The sequence below is a fragment of the Malus domestica genome, chromosome 17 (genome assembly GCF_042453785.1).
Source record: "Malus domestica chromosome 17, GDT2T_hap1".
Lineage (NCBI taxonomy): Eukaryota > Viridiplantae > Streptophyta > Magnoliopsida > Rosales > Rosaceae > Malus > Malus domestica.
In genome coordinates, this window is record NC_091677.1 from 23740368 (window position 1) to 23760049 (window position 19682).

At 41.4% G+C, this 19682-nt stretch overlaps 2 protein-coding genes across 3 annotated transcripts; one reads left to right on the forward strand and one right to left on the reverse strand.

The window, feature by feature from the left end:
* The first annotated feature begins 2424 nt into the window (after nucleotides 1-2424).
* LOC103417302 (pentatricopeptide repeat-containing protein At3g16010) lies at nucleotides 2425-5665 on the forward strand. The gene is made up of 3 exons (XM_008355494.4): nucleotides 2425-2824; nucleotides 3102-4949; nucleotides 5264-5665. Exons 1-3 carry the CDS (start codon nucleotides 2740-2742, stop codon nucleotides 5278-5280), a joined length of 1950 nt encoding a protein of 649 aa, XP_008353716.3. The 5' UTR covers nucleotides 2425-2739; the 3' UTR covers nucleotides 5281-5665.
* Nucleotides 5666-15789: 10124 nt separating this feature from the next.
* LOC103405485 (trihelix transcription factor ENAP1-like) lies at nucleotides 15790-17897 on the reverse strand. 2 transcript variants are annotated; one of them, XM_008344492.4, is made up of 2 exons: nucleotides 17636-17897; nucleotides 15790-17140 (listed from the first exon to the last, which is right to left on the reverse strand). In XM_008344492.4, exon 2 carries the CDS (start codon nucleotides 17136-17138, stop codon nucleotides 15945-15947), a length of 1194 nt encoding a protein of 397 aa, XP_008342714.3. In that variant the 5' UTR covers nucleotides 17139-17140; nucleotides 17636-17897; the 3' UTR covers nucleotides 15790-15944. The 2 variants fall into 2 exon arrangements, with proteins under 2 accessions (XP_008342714.3, XP_008342715.3); XM_008344493.4 differs by having other exon boundaries at nucleotides 15790-17402; nucleotides 17636-17859.
* Between the last annotated feature and the right edge of the window lie 1785 nt (nucleotides 17898-19682).

Here is a 19682-nt window from a genome sequence, read left to right on the forward strand (position 1 = left end):
ACCATCACGCGGACCGCGTTCGGAGAACATTGAACAGGGGCACATTTCATGGAGCAGAACACTTCTTGGAAGAAATGCGGCATAGAAAAAGTAAACCCTAACACGAAATAATAGGGGTGAAACTTGATGGCTCTCCGAGCCCCATTGCATGGCTCACGACTGCTACCATCATTAACTCGTTTCACACGCACTCCCGATGGAATGGCATGCCAATATGCCTCAAGGAAGTCTCTAAACAAATCATCGGAGCTAATCTTGAAGTGAGCAGCCTTGAAGTAGCCAACATTGCTCAAAGACCCGCCTTGACGATACAACGGCGGCACACCATCATCATTCTTGTAGCTCGAGGAAGACATACTTGAAGGAATTCTACAAAAGTACAAAGAAGATTCATTAGAGGGTTGTTCAAAACAAAAAAAAAAACAAAGGGAAAAAAATGGCCACAGCATAGCAGCCTTAGACACAAACAGGCCACATGGCCTAATGTTAAAAAAAAAAACAAGCCTATCGGCCCAAAAAAAAAAATGTAAAGGCCTGAAGCCGCAGGAGCCCAGCAAAGCTGCCAGGCCCCACAGCCTAGCCAATTTTCTTTCACACTCGCGCCCCAGCGCCCAAGACAGAAGAAGACCCACAAGGCATAACCTTGCCATGGTTTCCCAAGCCACTCTCTCACAAATCCTCGACCCTCGTCGAGCCAAATTTCAAGCCCGAGGCTTCCAAAAATTCAAGAAGACAAGAAAATTAATTTTTTTCTTACCTAGAAGCAACGAGAAGACGAAGCAAGCAACGAAAGACGATCATTTGCATGGGCAAGATGTAGAAGATTGCTAGAGAAGGGGGAACAAATATCCTCTAGGCTCTCTCTCTCTTGTAAGGTAGAATAAGTTGCTCTCCAAAGTTGATTTAATAATCCACTTAAGGTGGACATAAATAGGCTTTGAGAGAAATTTATTTCTTTTTCCTAGAAGGATCTAATTTCCTATTAAAAGAGAGAATCAACATCAAAATAGGAAACAATTCAAAGTTTCCTAAAGCAAGAAAATCTCTACACCTGTTGTCATTTTCTGCGAGCAGCCCAACAAGTGTGAAGGCATTTGTGGAGCCAAAAATAATCACAAGGCAACACGTGGATTTCTAGACAAAAGAGAACAAAAGTACCCTTGAGGTACAACGGGATTCCTACGCGAGAGCAGCGAGCAATCATCCCTCAACCAAGTCAAAAGTGCCTAAAAATGTAACAATTCAAAAATCTTCTCATCAAATCCCTCTTACAAGGTAATTCTCAAAACCTATTTCATTCCATATATTTTTTACCTCTTTTCCCTCTTTTAGCTAATCAATTAGCTATCATTCCATAACATACAAAATATTCCACATAAATTATATAACCTCCAAAAAATTCATTCCAAAAATGTGTTAATTGGCTAATTAATGGATTAATTGCCAAATAACTCACACATTAAACCACAAAATGCACACAAAAAGCATCCCAAAGGCTGGCCACCTTTTCTCCAAAGGGGATCGGCCATGCCTTATAAATACTTCTCATTTTTCTCTAAAAACCTAAGTCTATACTCTTGCAAAACTCCAAAAACTCTCTAAACACTTTTCTCTCTAAATTCTAATTTTGGCATCGAAGGTTCTTTGGCCAAAGCCCCCCATTCATCGTGATAGCGTGAAGCTTTTGGCCTTAACCAAAGGTGTTAATTGTTTTGTAGATGCAATTTTGTCCAAGATCAAGGAGGAAGAAATTTGCATCCACAGTATGGATAACATTACTCTAATTCAAATGTTATGGTTGTCCATATCAAATGCCACATAAGGTGGTATGAAAATGTGGTACAAAACATGGTATGAATAACATTACTCTAATTCAAATGATAGTGGCTATCCACTTTAAATGTCACTTAACGTGATATAAAAATGTGATAGAAAACATGGATAACATTACTCCTAACCGTGGTCTAAAATATCCATAATATCCTGATATTTCCATCGAAATTTTCGTGTTTTTTGACTACCGATATTTCCGATATCATCGATATTTTAGACCTTCCTACTCATGTATCTTATCATGTAATGTATAAAGTGTAAAATATTGTACTAATTCATTATATATAAATGATTATGGTGTGTTTAAACTTCTTTCATTAATTACTACATATTTTCTACACTCACAATGTTTGTCAGCTCGCTATATAATCAACTTAAATCAGTTATATCTATCATGCAATGCATTTCCTTCCAATTTTTTGTGATAAACTAATAGATAATTGACTAAATAAACATCCTGCAAAGTTTCAATAAAAATTTCCAACCTTTTCTTATAATTTCGGTGATTTTTATTTAATTTTTATCGATATCGATAATATCATGATATTTCCATCGAAATTTTCGTATTTTTGAACTACCGATATTTCCGATATTAGAGATGAGAGAGAGGGGCAACAGCAACGAAAGTCTCCCTCTTCCCGTCCTTTCCGTTCTCTGCTTTCTCCCCTTACTACGTCCTCCGTGCTTCTCTTATCCCTGTTCGAACAACGGCGCGACTGCTACTTCCCTGTATCTTGTATCAGCTAACTGACTCCGGAACAGCAGCTCCTGTCGCAAGATTTTCGTTTGAAGGCCGGCCGGAACAACAATTTGTAAGTTAACACAAATTATTGCATAAATTAGCATGAGCGGATTCGTCCACTCTGATCCCGAGGTGTGAATTCGGATGCAAAAACAGCGTGCATTATGGTAAAATTGGTTGCAAATTCGTTTGCTTTAAAGCGGTGCATATCAACCTCTCCTCAGCTCCTTGGGAGAATTAATCAAACAGGTAATCTGCATTGTCTATGCTTCCATTTCAGCTTAATTATTTGCAAAACATTTGCTTCCTTTTCAATTTTCTGCAAATGGGTTTTCTCTCTTTTTTTGTGTTTTTGAATTGGGGTTGAGAAGATTATGCTATATATGTGAACAACTTGTATTGCTACATACATACATACATGTGTGTGTGTGGAGTCATAAATATCTATATATTAGCAACTGGGTTTTGATTGAATATACTTAGTGAATGTTGTGTGATTACTTGTTTCTGTGTTGTGATTAAGCAGAAAGTGAGATAGTCAAAATGTTCCAGTTGCCTAAAGCAGCATCTGGGGAAGAGCGAAACTTTCCCATGAGTAGAAACATGTCAAAGAAGGACCCTTCAGTTAGGATGTTGGATGAGAGATTCACCAAGATTTTGAAAATTTTCAAGTGGGGACCTGATGCAGAAAAGGCACTGGAAGTTCTGAAGCTGAGAGTCGATCATCGATTGGTTGTTGCGGTTCTCAAGATTGATGTAGATGTCAATGTTAAGGTTCAGTTTTTCAAGTGGGCTGGGAAGAGAAGGAATTTCCAACATGATTCAACCACGTACATGGCATTGATCCGCTGCTTGGACGAGGCTGGTGCATTTGGTGAAATGTGGAGAACAATCCAAGAAATGGCTCGGAGTGCACGCATTATTGAGCCAGCTGAATTATCCAAAATCATAAGAGTCTTGGGCAGGGCTAAGTTGGTGAACAAGGCATTATCTGTGTTTTACCAGATCAAAGGCCACAAGTGCAAACCAACTGCAAATACTTACAACTCCATGATCTTAATGCTGATGCAAGAAGGGCATCATGACAAGGTCCATGAGCTCTACAATGAGATGTGTAACGAGGGTAACTGTTTCCCAGACACGGTTACATACAGTGCACTGATATCCGCATTTGGGAAATTGGGTCGTGATGATTCTGCCATTAGGTTGTTTGATGAGATGAAGGATAATGGTTTACATCCAACTGCAAAGATATACACTACCTTATTGGCAATTTTTTTCAAGTTAGGCAAGGTTGAGCAAGCCTTAAGCTTAGCGCAGGAGATGAAAGAGAAGGGGTGCCCGCCTACTGTTTTCACTTACACTGAATTGATAAGGGGGCTTGGCAGAGCCGGGAGAGTAGACGATGCTTATGCTATATACAAAAACCTTCTGAAGGAGGGTTGTAAGCCTGATGTTGTGCTCATGAACAATTTGATAAACATTTTGGGAAAGGAAGGTCGTATAGAAGATGCTATTAAGATTTTCAACGAGATGTCATCTTTGCATTGCACACCTAATGTGGTGACTTATAACACTGTAATCAAAGCGTTATTTGAATCCAGAGCTCCAGCTTCCGAGTCTGCTTCATGGTTTGAGAAGATGAAGGTTAATGGAATTGTTCCCAGTTCATTTACCTATTCAATTCTTATTGATGGTTTTTGCAAAACAAATAGAGTAGAGAAAGCTTTGTTGCTTCTCGAAGAGATGGATGAGAAGGGTTTTCCTCCTTGTCCAGCTGCCTATTGCAGCCTGATCAACAGTCTTGGAAAAGCAAAGCGATACGAAGCTGCGAATGAGTTATTCCAAGAATTGAAAGAAAATTGTGGTCGTTCAAGTGCTAGGGTATATGCTGTGATGATTAAACATTTTGGGAAATGTGGGCGTCTCGATGATGCTGTGGATCTTTTTAACGAGATGAAGAAACTTGGATGCAGTCCAGATGTGTATGCTTATAATGCGCTCATGTCAGGGATGGTGAGGGCTGATATGATAGATGAAGCACATTCCTTGCTTAAAGTCATGGAAGAAAACGGCTGCATTCCTGACCTAAACTCACATAACATTATTTTGAACGGCTTGGCTAGGACGGGTGGCCCAAATCAGGCTTTGGAAATGTTTTCCAAAATGCAGCATTCTAAGATTGAACCAGATGCAGTTACTTATAACACTATTCTTGGTTGTCTAAGCCGAGCTGGTTTGCTTGAAGAGGCTGCAAAGCTGATGAAAGAGATGGATTCAAAAGGTTTTGAATATGATCTCATTACTTACTCGTCAATTCTTGAGGCAGTCGGCAAGGTTGATGACATTCATAAGTCTTCCTCAGGGGGATCTGGTATGACGTAGTTTCTCATCTTTTACTAGTAAAATTGATTTTATAATTTAGCGTCGAGGCTCTTGCACTCTACCTACGCACGGTTTTAATGATTGTTTCAGATTTAAGATGGTTGGAGACTTGCTTATAAGAAAAAACATAAAATAAAAAGATGTACTTGTGAAAGGATGCTATATCGGCTATTCATACGATTGATTGCTTTTCGTAATTGCATTTGAGCTCATTATTTCATAGTAATCAAATTTTAATCGTTGCTGTTGTATCCCTGCTGCTGTGTAATTAACTCACTCATGAAGTGACTAATTCTTCTGCAGGTCATACACCCTACTAAGTGCCAGCTGAACAGCATCACATCCTACAAATTTCTAGTATCGTCGAGGTTGGAACTTGGCTGAAAACGAAAGGAAAAGAAACACGAAATTATAAAGGTGATGCATTGTAGAACTTGCAACTAAACCGAAAATGGAAAAGATGGTCCTGGAAGTGATAGAAAACCCCATTCGAATGCTAACTTTGTAAATATGATTAGAACGAGGGTTGCGGTTTGGCTTCTTAGTCTTTGCGTTGCCTCACCTAACTTATCCAGGAGCTGGACAAATTCAGTGCTGAAATGCAGTAGCTTTTTAATTGTAGTATATAAAAGGATGTTATAATCTAATGTTCATTTCGCCACCTATTTTTGTAAGGAATAATTCATTCTGATACGTTTTTGATAACTCTGTTTCTTATAACCATAATTCATTACTGCTGAACAGGGTAGCGATTTTGACGCTCCTCGTCAAGCCATCTTACATCATAATTTATCGTCTTTGAGATATCTACACTCCAAACTGAATATTTGCAACTTTTTGTTTCTAGTTTTTATTTATTTTTATTTGTTGTGCTAAAGATGTAAAATAATAGATGAAGGAAATGAAGAATATAGAAGGATGAAGGGAGGAGGGAGAAATTAAAGAAATTATATGAAAACAAACATTTGAAAGTGAATTGTTTTGTGTGTCGTTACCAAGATTCTAAAAAACGTTAGGCGCAAGTCGGGCGATAGGCAGGGGCCTGGCGCCTAGGCGATCTAGGTGGATTTATGTACATTTATTATATATCTTGTAAATACCCATTTACACTTTGGAAAAAAAAAAAAAAAACCTTTACTTGTATGGATAATAAAATAATGATACAACAACAACAACAAAGCCTTTTCCCACTAAGTGGGGTCGGCTATATGAATCCTAGAACGCCATTGCGCTCGGTTTTGTGTCATGTCCTCCGTTAGATCCAAGTACTCTAAGTCTTTTCTTAGAGTCTCTTCCAAAGTTTTCCTAGGTCTTCCTCTACCCCTTCGGCCCTGAACCTCTGTCCCGTAGTCACATCTTCGAACCGGAGCGTCAGTCGGCCTTCTTTGCACATGTCCAAATCACCGGAGCCGATTTTCTCTCATCTTTCCTACAATTTCGGCTACTCCTACTTTACCTCGGATATCCTCATTCCCAATCTTATCCTTTCTCGTGTGCCCACACATCCCACGAAGCATCCTCATCTCCGCTACACCCATTTTGTGTACGTGTTGATGCTTCACCGCCCAACATTCTGTGCCATACAACATCGCTGGCCTTATTGCCGTCCTATAAAATTTTCCCTTGAGCTTCAGTGGCATACGACGGTCACACAACACGCCGGATGCACTCTTACACTTCATCCATCCAGCTCGTATTCTATGGTTGAGATCTCCATCTAATTCTCCGTTCTCTTGCAAGATAGATCCTAGGTAGCGAAAACGGTCGCTTTTTGTGATCTTCGCTAGATTGCTCCGGTCATTAGTGTGGATAAGTATATAAATGGATAGAGATAGGAAAGCAAACACAAGATGTACGTGGTTCACCCAGATTGGCTACGTCCACGGAATAGAAGAGTTCTCATTAATTGTGAAGGGTTTACACAAGTACATAGGTTCAAGCTCTCCTTTAGTGAGTACAAGTGAATGATTTAGTACAAATGAAATTAGGAAATAATGTGGGAGAATGATCTCGTAATCACGAAACTTCTAAGTATCGGAGTGTGGTGTCGTCTTGACTTGCCTTATCTGTCTCATAGGTAGATGTGGCATCTTCTCTGGAAGTACTCTTCCTCCATCCAGGGGTGGTATCTTTAACTGGTGGAGATGCACAAGGTAATGTATCAATTTCACTTGAAGCTTACTTGTAGTTTCAGGCTTGGTCAAGCGCGATACAAACCATGTAGTAGGAGTCCCCCAAGTCGCCGAGCTAGGGGGTCTGCTGAAAGAGGTGACAGACAAGGTAAGCAATCAGAGCTCCGACTGATTGTTCACCTTCTCCCCATCTTGCAGCAGCATGAAGGATAAAGAGAAGAAAAATGAGAAGAGATGATATGAGATACTTTTGCTTTTGAAGAAGTAACTTTCCACATGCTTATTCTTGAACTGAGCTGGAGGGTTTTCTGGTTTCCTCCAGAGTATAAGGCCGACTGAAGAATTTGAGGGTCAAAACAAGTCCATCAAATCTAGAGTACGTTCCACCCTGCTGATATGGGATACTTTTGCTTTTGACAGAGTAATGGATGTATCGGCACGTGTGCTGTTACGCTTGTCTCCACATGCTTCCTTGTATCCTTCGCACTTGCCCTATCTGTTCCTCAAGCAGATGCGGAATCTTCCCTGGAAACATAAGATGTTGAAGATGAGTACTCGAGAGTAATGCCAGGTAAGTAATCAGGTAAGGGGTTCCAGGCAGTCAGTTCCTGGCTGGAAGCTTGATTCCAAGTGCTGACTGATTGCTTTCTTTCTCCTTGTCTTGCAGGTAAAAATAAGGTCAAAGGAAAAGACAGGGAAAAAGCATGATATGGGATACTCTTGCTTTTAACCCTGATGATATGAGATATTCTTGCTCTAGTATAGCTTGTTTGCAGAGGTATTATCGGGGGGAAAGAAAGCTGAATATTTCGAAAGGCTTCGTTGGGAGTGCCCTCTCAGATATGATGAAGGGTTGAGCATTTTTGCAGGTCTGCCTGTCCGTTGGGGATGGAGGTCGACATATATAGGAGTCTCCCTAACAACAAGTAGTAATGCTATTCCTTTACCCTGCTTGGTCACATGTTTTAACTCTGTCAGAGCACTTTGAAAAAATGGTCTGTGGTATCTGGCTCTCGAGATTCGGAGAACGATGCCTCTTCGATTTTTGAGAAAGCAATCATGCTGGGGGTCTGGCTCTCGAGATTCGGAGAGCAGTGTCTCTTCGATTTTTGAGGAAGTAATCATGTTGGGAGTCTGGCTCTCGAGATTCGGAGGGCGGTGCCTCTTCGATTTTGGAGCAAGCAATCCTGTTGGGAGTGTTGTCTCGAATGTGAGTAAAGGTTGGGCATGTTTGCTAGTCTACCTTGCCACGAAGCACAAAGGTTGACACACAGGGACTTTCCAATTATCCAGCAATGGTACTGTTCCTTTACCCTTTCTTCGCTTTTGAGAAAGTAGTCATGTTGGGAGTCTGGCTCTCGAGATTCGGAGGACGGTGCCTCTTCGATTTTGGAACAAGCAATCTTGTTGGGAGTGTTTTCTCTAGTGTGAGTAAAGGTTGGGCATGTTTGCTAGTCTACCTTGCCACGAAGCACAGAGGTTGACACACAGGGACTTTCCGATTATCCAGCAGTGGTACTGTTCCTTTACCCTTGTGGGTAATAATATGGTAGCTAGACCTTCAAAATTTATGTGTCTAAACTTTGTTAGTGCTGTTTCTTTGCTATTCTTTTACCTTTCTTAGTCAGAGCGATGTAGTGGGAGCTGCAAGCTTCACGTGCTCAACTTTGGCAGAGAACTTTGGCAAAGTTATATGTGGTACCCATGAGCTATTGTTGCGTGTGGGAAGTGGGTGATTGAACAGTAAGATTCATGTGCTTTCTATTTCACCAGAAGTCTTCGACAGAATGCCCATAATTTCTGCAAAGCTGAGTGTGCGTGTGACAGGTGCTGACAAGGCTAGAAAAGTAGGTGCCTCTTCGATTTCTGAGATCGGCCCTCGTGGTCTCTGAGCAGCCCAGCTTTTGAGAAAGCGAGCGCCTCTTCGATTGATTCAGAGAACGATGCCTCATCGATTTTTGAGAAAGCAATCATGCTGGGGGTCTGGCTCTCGAAGATTCGGGGAGCAGTGTCTCTTTGATTTTTGAGAAAGTAATCATGTTGGGAGTCTGGCTCTCGAGATTCGGAGGGCGGTGCCTCTTCGATTTTGGAGCAAGCAATCTTGTTGGGAGTGTTTTCTCGAATGTGAGTAAAGGTTGGGCATGTTTGCTAGTCTACCTTGCCACGAAGCACAGAGGTTGACACACAGGGACTTTCCAATTATCCAGCAATGGTACTGTTCCTTTACCCTCTATTCGATTTTTAAGAAAGTAGTCATGTTGGGAGTCTGGCTCTCGAGATTCGGAGGACGGTGCCTCTTCGATTTTGGAGCAAGCAATCTTATTGGGAGTGTTTTCTCGAATGTGAGTAAAGGTTGGGCATGTTTGCTAGTCTACCTTGCCACGAAGCACAGAGGTTGACACACAGGGACTTTCCAATTATCCAGCATTGGTACTGTTCCTTTACCCTTGTGGGTAATAATATGGTAGCTAGACCTTCAAAATTTATGGGTCTAAACTTTGTTAGTGCTGTTTCTTTGCTATTCTTTTACCCTTCTTGGTCAGAGAGATGTAGTGGGAGCTGCAAGCTTCACGTGCTCAACTTTGGCAGAGAACTTTGGCAAAGTTATATGTGGTACCCATGAGCTATTGTTGCGTGTGGGAAGTGGGTGATTGAACAGTAAGATTCATGTGTTTTCTACTTCCCCAGAAGTCTTCGACAGAATGCCCATAATTTCCGCAAAGCTGAGTGTGCGTGTGACAGGTGCTGACAAGGCTGGAAAAGTAGGTGCCTCTTCGATTTCTGAGATCGGCCCTCGTGGTCTCTGGGGAGCCCAGCTTTTGAGAAAGCGAGCGCCTCTTCGATTTCTGAGATCGGCCTTCGTGGTCTTTGAGCAGCCCAACTTTTGAGAAAGCAAACGCCTCGTCGATTTCTGAGATCAACCCTCGTGATCTCTAAGCAGCCCAGCTTTTGAGAAAGCAAACGCCTCTTCGATTTCTGAGCAGGCGCCTCTTCGATTTCTAAAGCTCCGTCGAGTGCAGATTTTTATAGGGGCTGACATTAAGTTCCAAAGCACACTTGAATCTCCACCAGTAGAAGCTTCATTCTTGCACTTCTAAGATCTTGATTTGTCCGACCTCTTCTCTCTTCAACACCTTTGAAGATGTCTGGCCCCTCCGACCGTCGTTTTGACTTGAACCTTGTTGAAGAGGCAGCCCCGCCTTCTCCAGACAACATATGGCGCCCATCCTTCGTCTCCCCTACTGGTCCTCTTACCGTTGGGGATTCCGTGATGAAGAATGATATGACCGCTGCGGTGGTGGCCAGGAACCTTCTCACTCCCAAAGATAACAGACTACTTTCCAAACGGTCTGATGAGTTAGCTGTTAAGGATTCGCTGGCTCTCAGTGTTCAGTGTGCAGGTTCTGTGTCTAATATGGCCCAACGCCTATTTGCTCGAACCCGCCAAGTTGAATCATTGGCGGCTGAAGTGATGAGTCTCAAACAGGAGATTAGAGGGCTCAAGCATGAGAATAAACAGTTGCACCGGCTCGCACATGACTATGCTACAAACATGAAGAGGAAGCTTGACCAGATGAAGGAAACTGATGGTCAGGTTTTACTTGATCATCAGAGATTTGTGGGTTTGTTCCAAAGGCATTTATTGCCTTCGTCTTCTGGGGCTGTACCGCGTAATGAAGCTCCGAATGATCAACCTCTGATGCCTCCTCCTTCTAGGGTTCTGTCCAGTACTGAGGCTCCAAATGATCCCCCTCCGGTGCCTTCTCTTTCTGGGGCTCTACCGACTGCTGAGACTTCTCCTAAGCAACCTTTGTGAAGGCTCCCTTTTGTGTGTTTATTTTGACTCATGTATATGTACATATTTGTAGCTTATCGGGGATATCAATAAATAAGCTTTCCTTCATTTCAACGTATTGTGTTAAATACACCAAAGCCTTCTTCGCTAAGTTCTTTGAATTTTCTTTTGTTGAAGCTTGTATGTTGAAGCTTTCTGAGTGGAGCATGTAGGTTGGGGTAGTGTTCCCTTAATTTCCCGAGTGAGGAAAACTTCTCGGTTGGAGACTTGGAAAATCCAAGTCACTGAGTGGGATCGGCTATATGAATCTTAGAACGCCATTGTGCTCGATCCTGTGTCATGTCCTTCGTTAGATCCAAGTACTCTAAGTCTTTTCTTAGAGTCTCTTCCAAAGTTTTCCTAGGTCTTCCTCTACCCCTTCGGCCCTGAACCTCTGTCCCATAGTCGCATCTTCTAATCGGAGCGTCAGTAGGCCTTCTTTGCACATGTCCAAACCACCGTAACCGATTTTCTCTCATCTTTCCTTCAATTTCGGCTACTCCTACTTTACCCCGGATATCCTCATTCCTAATCTTATCCTTTCTCGTGTGTCCACACATCCAACGAAGCATCCTCATCTCCGCTACACCCATTTTGTGTACGTGTTGATGTTTCACCGCCCAACATTCTGTGCCATACAGCATCGCCGGCCTTATTGCCGTCCTATAAAATTTTCCCTTGAGCTTCAGTGGCATACGACGGTCACACAACACGCCGGATGCACTCTTCCACTTCATCCATCCAGCTTGTATTCTATGGTTGAGATCTCCATCTAATTCTCCGTTCTTTTGCAAGATAGATCCTAGGTAACGAAAACGGTCGCTCTTTGGTATTTCTTGATCTCCGATCCTCACCCCTAACTCGTTTTGGCCTCCATTTGCACTGAACTTGCACTCCATATATTCTGTCTTTGATCGGCTTAGGCGAAGACCTTTAGATTCCAACACTTCTCTCCAAAGGTTAAGCTTTGCATTTACCCCTTCCTGAGTTTCATCTATCAACACTATATCGTCTGCGAAAAGCATACACGAAGGAATATCATCTTGAATATGTCCTGTTAACTCATCCATTACCAACGCAAAAAGGTAAGGACTTAAGGATGAGCCTTGATGTAATCCTACAGTTATGGGAAAGCTTTCGGTTTGTCCTTCATGAGTTCTTACGGCAGTCTTTGCTCCTTCATACATATCCTTTATAGCTTGGATATATGCTACTCGTACTCCTTTCTTCTCTAAAATCCTCCAAAGAATGTCTCTTGGGACCCTATCATACGCTTTTTCCAAATCTATAAAGACCATGTGTAAATCCTTTTTCCCATCTCTATATCTTTCCATCAATCTTCGTAAGAGATAGATTGCCTCCATGGTTGAGCGCCCTGGCATGAACCCGAATTGGTTGTCAGAAACCCGTGTCTCTTGCCTCAATCTATGCTCAATGACTCTCTCCCAGAGCTTCATTGTATGACTCATTAGCTTAATACCCCTATAGTTCATGCAATTTTGTACGTCGCCCTTATTCTTGTAGATAGGCACCAAAGTGCTCGTTCGCCACTCATTTGGCATCTTCTTCGTTTTCAAAATCCTATTGAAAAGGTCAGTGAGCCATGTTATACCTGTCTCTCCCAAAAGTTTCCACACTTCGATTGGTATATTGTCTGGGCCTATTGCTTTTTTATGCTTCATCTTCTTCAAAGCTACAACCACTTCTTCCTTCCGGATTCGACGATAAAAAGAGTAGTTTCTACACTCTTCTGAGTTACTCAACTCCCCTAAAGAAGCACTCATTTCATGTCCTTCATTGAAAAGATTATGAAAATAACCTCTCCATCTGTCTTTAACCGCGTTCTCTGTAACAAGAACCTTTCCATCCTCATCCTTGATGCACCTCACTTGGTTTAGGTCCCTTGTCTTCTTTTCCCTTGCTCTAGATAGTTTATAGATATCCAACTCTCCTTCTTTGGTATCTAGTCGTTTATACATATCGTCGTAAGCTGCTAACTTAGCTTCTCTGACAGCTTTCTTCGCCTCTTGCTTCGCTTTTCTATACCTTTCACCATTTTCATCGGTCCTCTCCTTGTATAAGGCTTTACAACATTCCTTCTTAGCCTTCACCTTTGTTTGTACCTCCTCATTCCACCACCAAGATTCCTTTTGGTGTGGGGCAAAGCCCTTGGACTCTCCTAATACCTCTTTTGCTACTTTTCGGATACAACTAGCCATGGAATCCCACATTTGGCTAGCTTCCCCCTCTCTATCCCACACACATTGGGTGATTACCTTCTCTTTGAAAATGACTTGTTTTTCTTCTTTTAGATTCCACCATCTAGTCCTTGGGCACTTCCAAGTCTTGTTCTTTTGTCTTACTCTTTTGATATGTACATCCATCACCAACAAGCGATGTTGATTAGCCACGCTCTCTCCTGATAAAACTTTGCAATCCTTACAAGTTATACGATCCCCTTTCCTCATTAGAAGAAAATCTATTTGTGTTTTTGACGATCCACTCTTGTAGGTGATCACATGTTCTTCTCTCTTCTTAAAGAAGGTGTTGGCTAAGAAGAGATCATATGCCATTGCAAAATCCAAGATAGCTTCCCCATCCTCGTTTCTCTCCCCAAAACCATGGCCACCATGAAAACCTCCATAGTTGCCTGTCTCCCTGCCCACGTGTCCATTTAAATCTCCTCCTATAAATAACTTCTCCGTCTGAGCAATTCCTTGCACCAAGTCTCCAAGATCTTCCCAAAATTTCTCCTTCGAACTCGTATCCAACCCTACTTGAGGTGCGTACGCACTAATCACATTGATAAGTTCTTGTCCTATTACAATCTTGATTGCCATGATTCTATCTCCTACCCTCTTGAAATCTACAACATCTTGTACCAAGGTCTTGTCCACGATGATGCCAACACCGTTTCTCGTTCTATTTGTGCCCGAATACCAAAGTTTAAACCCTGAGTTTTCTAGATCCTTTGCCTTACTACCAACCCACTTAGTTTCTTGTAGGCACATAATATTTATCCTTCTCCTCACCATAACTTCCACTACTTCCATAGATTTTCCCGTTAAGGTTCCTATATTCCACGTTCCTAAACGCATTTTGCTCTCTTGAACTCTACCCTTCTGTCCTAGCTTCTTCACCCTCCCCCGTCTAATAGGATCAAAGTACTTCTTTTGTGTGTCCCGGGTAAAGTTGATAGGAGCATATGCTCCCAAACAACTTTGAGTGGAGTTGTTCGAAAAGAAGTTTCTATGGCCCCCTTGCTCATTTAACACTGCATCCGGGTGCCGATGGAGATACAGCGACCCTTGCTCACTTATCACTGTGCTCGGGCCACACAGCGCGCCACTTACGGGTGACGCCCTAGCTTTAGCGCGATTTTGTTCTGGATTCATTTTCATAAGGATTCGACGTGATCATGGAGTGCCGGCTGTCGACTACCTAACGCCCTCCCCCTCCTCCTTTATCCGGGCTTGGGACCGGCCATGTAAGACATAGGCGGAGTTGATAATAAAATAATGATAAAATGCAAAAATAGAAGTAGAAGAATACATAAAGTACGTCCATCCAACAAGTTCAATATTTAAAAAACAGTAAGCATATAATCATAATGAGGAGTATTCTTGAATGATAGACTAAATTCTTCTTATTCATGGTCCTTGCATAGGATTGGACTTAGACTAAATTATTTAACCTTGTTGTATCTAGTTTATTTCTTTTCTTTGTATGTATCCCCTCAAATTCATTTCACAATTGGATGAACTTGTAGTCAATTCATCCTTTGCAAATTAGGTACATCATTTCCATAAGTATACCACCATGAAACTAAAAAGGAAAAAAGCACACAAATAATTAAAGAAAAAAATCAAGCCGTCTAGGAGCCGCCTAGGACTGCCTAGGAGCTGCCTAACTGGCCGCCTAGCTCGTCTAGCTTCAAACTGATTTTTCAAAACGATTTGTCCTAAAGCGCAGCGAACCTTCACCGCCTACCGCCTACGCTAATTTTTAAAACACTGGTCGTTACATATACGTTCCCTTCACATTTTTCCATCTATGTAGTTTTTTCTATCCATAACACAAACGAAAACTAAAAATTATAAATTAAAAACAAAATTGTTTCGAATGGAATCTTATCTTATTACTCCAAAGTCCACTGCCATGATTTCCAGCTCAAAATGCTGGCAGGGGGGAATCAATATAGAAAATAAACTATTAGAGTATATATAATGGAGCATTATGGCCAAGGAAAATTGTTAATCTTGCCTCAAAATTGAAAAAATAACTTCCAGCCCAAGAAATCTGCCTGGTCAGATCGAAGCCTAGACATCTTGCGAGGCCAAACTAGCTCCAGCTCAAGCCTTAAGCAGCGTGAAGCCCACTTAATAGATAGATTTGTTGTACCATAAATTAGGCTTCACTACTTAGCCGATGATGTATACAAGAGGGGAACGAAACCCTTATTCTATAAAAAAGATCATTCACCCTCACTTTAAAAGGATGATAAGAAAGGAAAACCCTAGCCTCTCTAGCCTCTATTTACAATGTCACCAGCATCTACATGGTGAAACCGACACTAGTGTAAAAGTAGCCCCAACTTAGGGTAAACCACGATACGTCGTCGTATTCTTGTGCGAAGTGTGATTTACGATCAAATTTACGTTGATCCAAAATCGACCTGATTTTGTGCATGTACAAGATTCTTAATCTCTAACCCTTCACCATTAGAACCAAAAAAAGTATTGATAGGCAATATCATCATTTGGAGGGGCTAAATTTTGCCTCTAGCTCCAGCCCTTCCACAACGCATTAGATATGCCCTTAATATGGAACAAAAGGGAAGATCTCTAGAGGCAACACAGTAGTAATTCGAAATTTCTATTTTCTAATACCATATCTGATATAAAATCAACAACTTATTTCCAAAAAAGAAATAGAAAGGGGTTAAAGTCTCCCCCAATTGTTACAACAACAGCTAATAGTTATCATAACCAATTACTATTACAGATAGATACCGATATCACCCGCTCGCATTTTCGGCAGAGTTATCATTCTCCTCATCATCGCCATGCTGTATTTTCGCTATCTCAGCCTGCGCTCTCTCCATAATCTGCCTCTTCTGCAGTTCCAAGTCCCTGTGGAAATCCATTCTCATCTTCTCTAGTTCTGCCATCTGCTTCCTTTTACTATTTTCAATCTTCTCATATATGTCACTGAACTTTTGAATGGAATCAGCAAGCAATCTAAAGGAACCCCGATCATCATTCTCCCTTCCGTACCTTCTCTTCTTGGGTGGTAGCCCATCTGAATCGTCATCCCCTCCCTCAGCTGATTCTGAATTCCCTGGACTATCCCTCATCTCATCCAACCCATTTGCTCGGTTCAAATACACTTTAGGGTTCATGAAAACATACTCCCCTGAGTCCAAGCCACAAGACAGGCCAGCTTGCTGTTGTAGCGATGACATCAACATATCCATCTTTGAGAAGTAAACCCACTTGCTCGTGGCACCACCAGTCTCTGTGAACTTGGCCCTCTCCTTTTTGTACTTTTTCTTTAAGGTATCCAACCGATTGCGGCACTGTGTGTCTGTCCTTTCAATTTTTGACACCTCTGATACTTTCTCTGCAACCTCTTGCCACTCCTCAGAGCGAAGACTCTTTTTTCCACGTTGAAGAAACCGGTCACCCCAAGCATCTAGTAACACAAAAGTCTCATGTTCAGTCCAATCTGTAAGCGCATTCCGGCCACCAATTGATTGTTTTGGAGCAGAGGGTGCAGCAGCAGCAGGAGGAGGAGCCGGCAAACGAGGAGCAAATTCATAACTTGAAATCAAACTCTTCAACTTACGCTTCTTAGGGTGCGTTTTCAAATCATCATCATCCAGCCTTCTAACCATCATCTTATTATCCTCTTCATCATCCTCATCATCTTCATCATCACTATCATCCTCGTGATCATCATCCCCAACACCTTTGTGAACAGAAGGAAAACCATTTCGACCATTGTTATCTTCTTCTTCCTCACCCAACTCTTCATCGTCATCAGTCTCATCTTCCTCATCATCATCAGCATAGTCATTACGGACTGGCCTAGGATATGGACCACCACCACGAGCAGGAAGCTTGGGACGTTGTGAAGAACCATAACCCTGCTGGTGATTCCCACCGTACAGGTTAGGAGGATACCTCGCATCATCTTCTGTGTCATCCATTCCTGCACAAACTCAAGATCAACAAACCACAACGAAGAAGATAATCCTGCAAGACCCTAGTTCCTAGTTCAAAATCACCGGTTTCACCGTTGCAGGATTAAACTCCATCCACACCCATTATTCTTTTTCCCCTCTGGTTTCTTAATCCAACCAACAACTTCTCCTCTTTCATAGGACTAAACTACCTCCAAATCAGCATTTCGTTTCGGAAAAAAAAATACACGAAAACAGCAAACCCCACATCAAGATCTTCCTCAAAACAACCTATTTTCCAATGAAAATCACAATCAGATAATATAACACACTTAGGTCAACAGAATTGGTAAGTAAACCTAAACCCCATCAGCCCTTCAGTTAAAAGTTACCAATTATCTTCCTAAACGCATGAATCCAAAAGCTAAAAACAAACCCACGATTCAATTTTAAAAATTTCTTGAGCTAAATTCATATTCCAGGAGTTTCAAAAACGAGAAATGAACGAAACCCTTAGCTCTTACCTCAAAATTCGAAACGTTCCCACAAAACTTGTTGGGTCGAAAGCCAAATTGAAGCTTCCGAAAGAGGTTTAACTCGACATCTGCTCAGAATTTGCAATCAATTGTGTCTCGTATCAGGAAACTGAGACGGGAAGAAGAGAGAGAGAGAGAGAGACAGAGAGAGAGAGGATAAAAGAAGAGGGTCACTGCATCTGAACGCCGCACGCCTGCCTGCCTGGTACTTTATTTTTTCTTCGGTGCAGATGCGTTATTGTTGTTATTCAGGTGGGCTGGACCCTCCGGGTTTGGGCTTCTTTTCCTTCTTACTGAATTTTCGATTTTGACCAATTTGCGATCTGGAAATTTACATACTAAATAATATGTCACTAATAGAAAAAGAGTTTTCATGTCATTTAATTTACAAAATTTAGTCTATAAATTTAGTCTTCTTAGCATCACCCTTTTTAGTAGTGTGAGATTGGCAATAGATTGGGTTTAACTTTTGTGACATGTTTCTGCAGATGTTAATGCGGCTTTTATTTGTATTAAATTTGCTCTTCGGGTTAGTGTCTTTTGTTCGAGTCTCGTGATGAAGCTGGTGCAGTCTATTTTAATGTAACTGACAGATTCACTTTTGTTGCCATTTTTCGTATATTCTTTGTTATAACAGTTACTAACTATGTAGTTCCTCTCCGAAGCTTGCATTGCTTGTATTCAAAGAGTATTCCCTTACTAGTTGTGTTGATAGTTTTGTGCACAAAATCTTTCACGTGGCAGATTATGAAGTTATGAAGTTACTGATGGAAAACTCCCAAAATCATTCAAATTGCAAAATATTCTATAATGATATACCTTATGAAAAAAAAAAAAAATCCTCTTGATCGGTCGAAAAATGAGTTATGATAAAATTACGTTAAGTGTTTGAGTCCCTTCCTGACACACCCCAACCCGGAATGTCCTCTAGGACTTCAAATGTAGCTGTGATGGCCAACACCTGGAAGGTGACGAAGCCATAAAGTGTAGTGATGTGGAATTGTGAGTAAATTTAAACCTAAAAGTGCGCTGTGAGCGGGAATGAACCAATTTCACACATGATGTCAGAGCATAAGTAAAGTACAATAAGATAGGATAAGGATTATACCCTCAAAGGTAGCCACCTATACTGAGATTTGCCTAGAATCCTCATCGATACAAAAGTTCAGAAGCTAAAATCTATAGGGGTGAAAAACAAGGGTGAGTAGGCTTGAAAATAAAGTTTTAATACTTTGAAAACGTTGTAACCCCTCGCTGTAAAACATGTATAGTTTTCAAAATATACATACTACGTATAGTATGAAAATACCTACCGTAGCCTACAGTAATATAAGTAAAATCAGGTGCTCAACAACCTATGTTAGCACACTAGTTGGAGTTGCTTAATGCGACCTGTACGACTGACCTAGTGCTCATCAATCTATACTAGCACACGAGTTGGAGTCGCCTAATGCGATTTGTACGACAGGACTAGGTGTAATCATAATATACGCTCTAGTGCTACGATCATTTGAAGACTAGTGATAATTGCGGTCACCTACGAGTCGGAGTCGCCTAATGCGACCTATACGGTAGGACTGGCACCTACTTAGATACAAGGCGAGCGTGCGGTGCGAAGGTGAACATACACATGAAGGACTGGCCCTGGCCCGGGGCAAGCACTAACACCGAGGTGCAGCAATGATGAGCAGACTACATAAATATAAGCATGCCATAACAATTCAATAATTCTAATCAACATAATAAACTTACTTGCACATCCCGTATGATAATTTTGGCATTTCACAACAGTGCAACATTTCTTATAACATTATTTAATCATGGCATCAAAGATTATAAGCATACCTGTGCATCTCGTGGGCTTTATGATAACTTCATAATTTTCCGTTATTTCACTAATTCTTATAAACTTTAGTCTAATCCAGGTGTACATAAGAAATTCTTTTCTAAATGCATAAATGGAAACTATCAATCATATATATATATATATATACACACTATAAAAAGGAAAAGACCCACTCACCTGAAGTTCGCG

Bases quoted from the DNA above. Each gene is read 5' to 3' on its own strand.
- LOC103405485 (XM_008344492.4), bottom strand. From the start codon at position 17,138: ATGGATGACACAGAAGATGATGCGAGGTATCCTCCTAACCTGTACGGT.
- LOC103417302 (XM_008355494.4), top strand. From the start codon at position 2,740: ATGGTAAAATTGGTTGCAAATTCGTTTGCTTTAAAGCGGTGCATATCA. The intron at 2,825-3,101 runs GTAATCTGCATT...GTGATTAAGCAG, and splicing joins TGGGAGAATTAATCAAACAG to AAAGTGAGATAGTCAAAATG.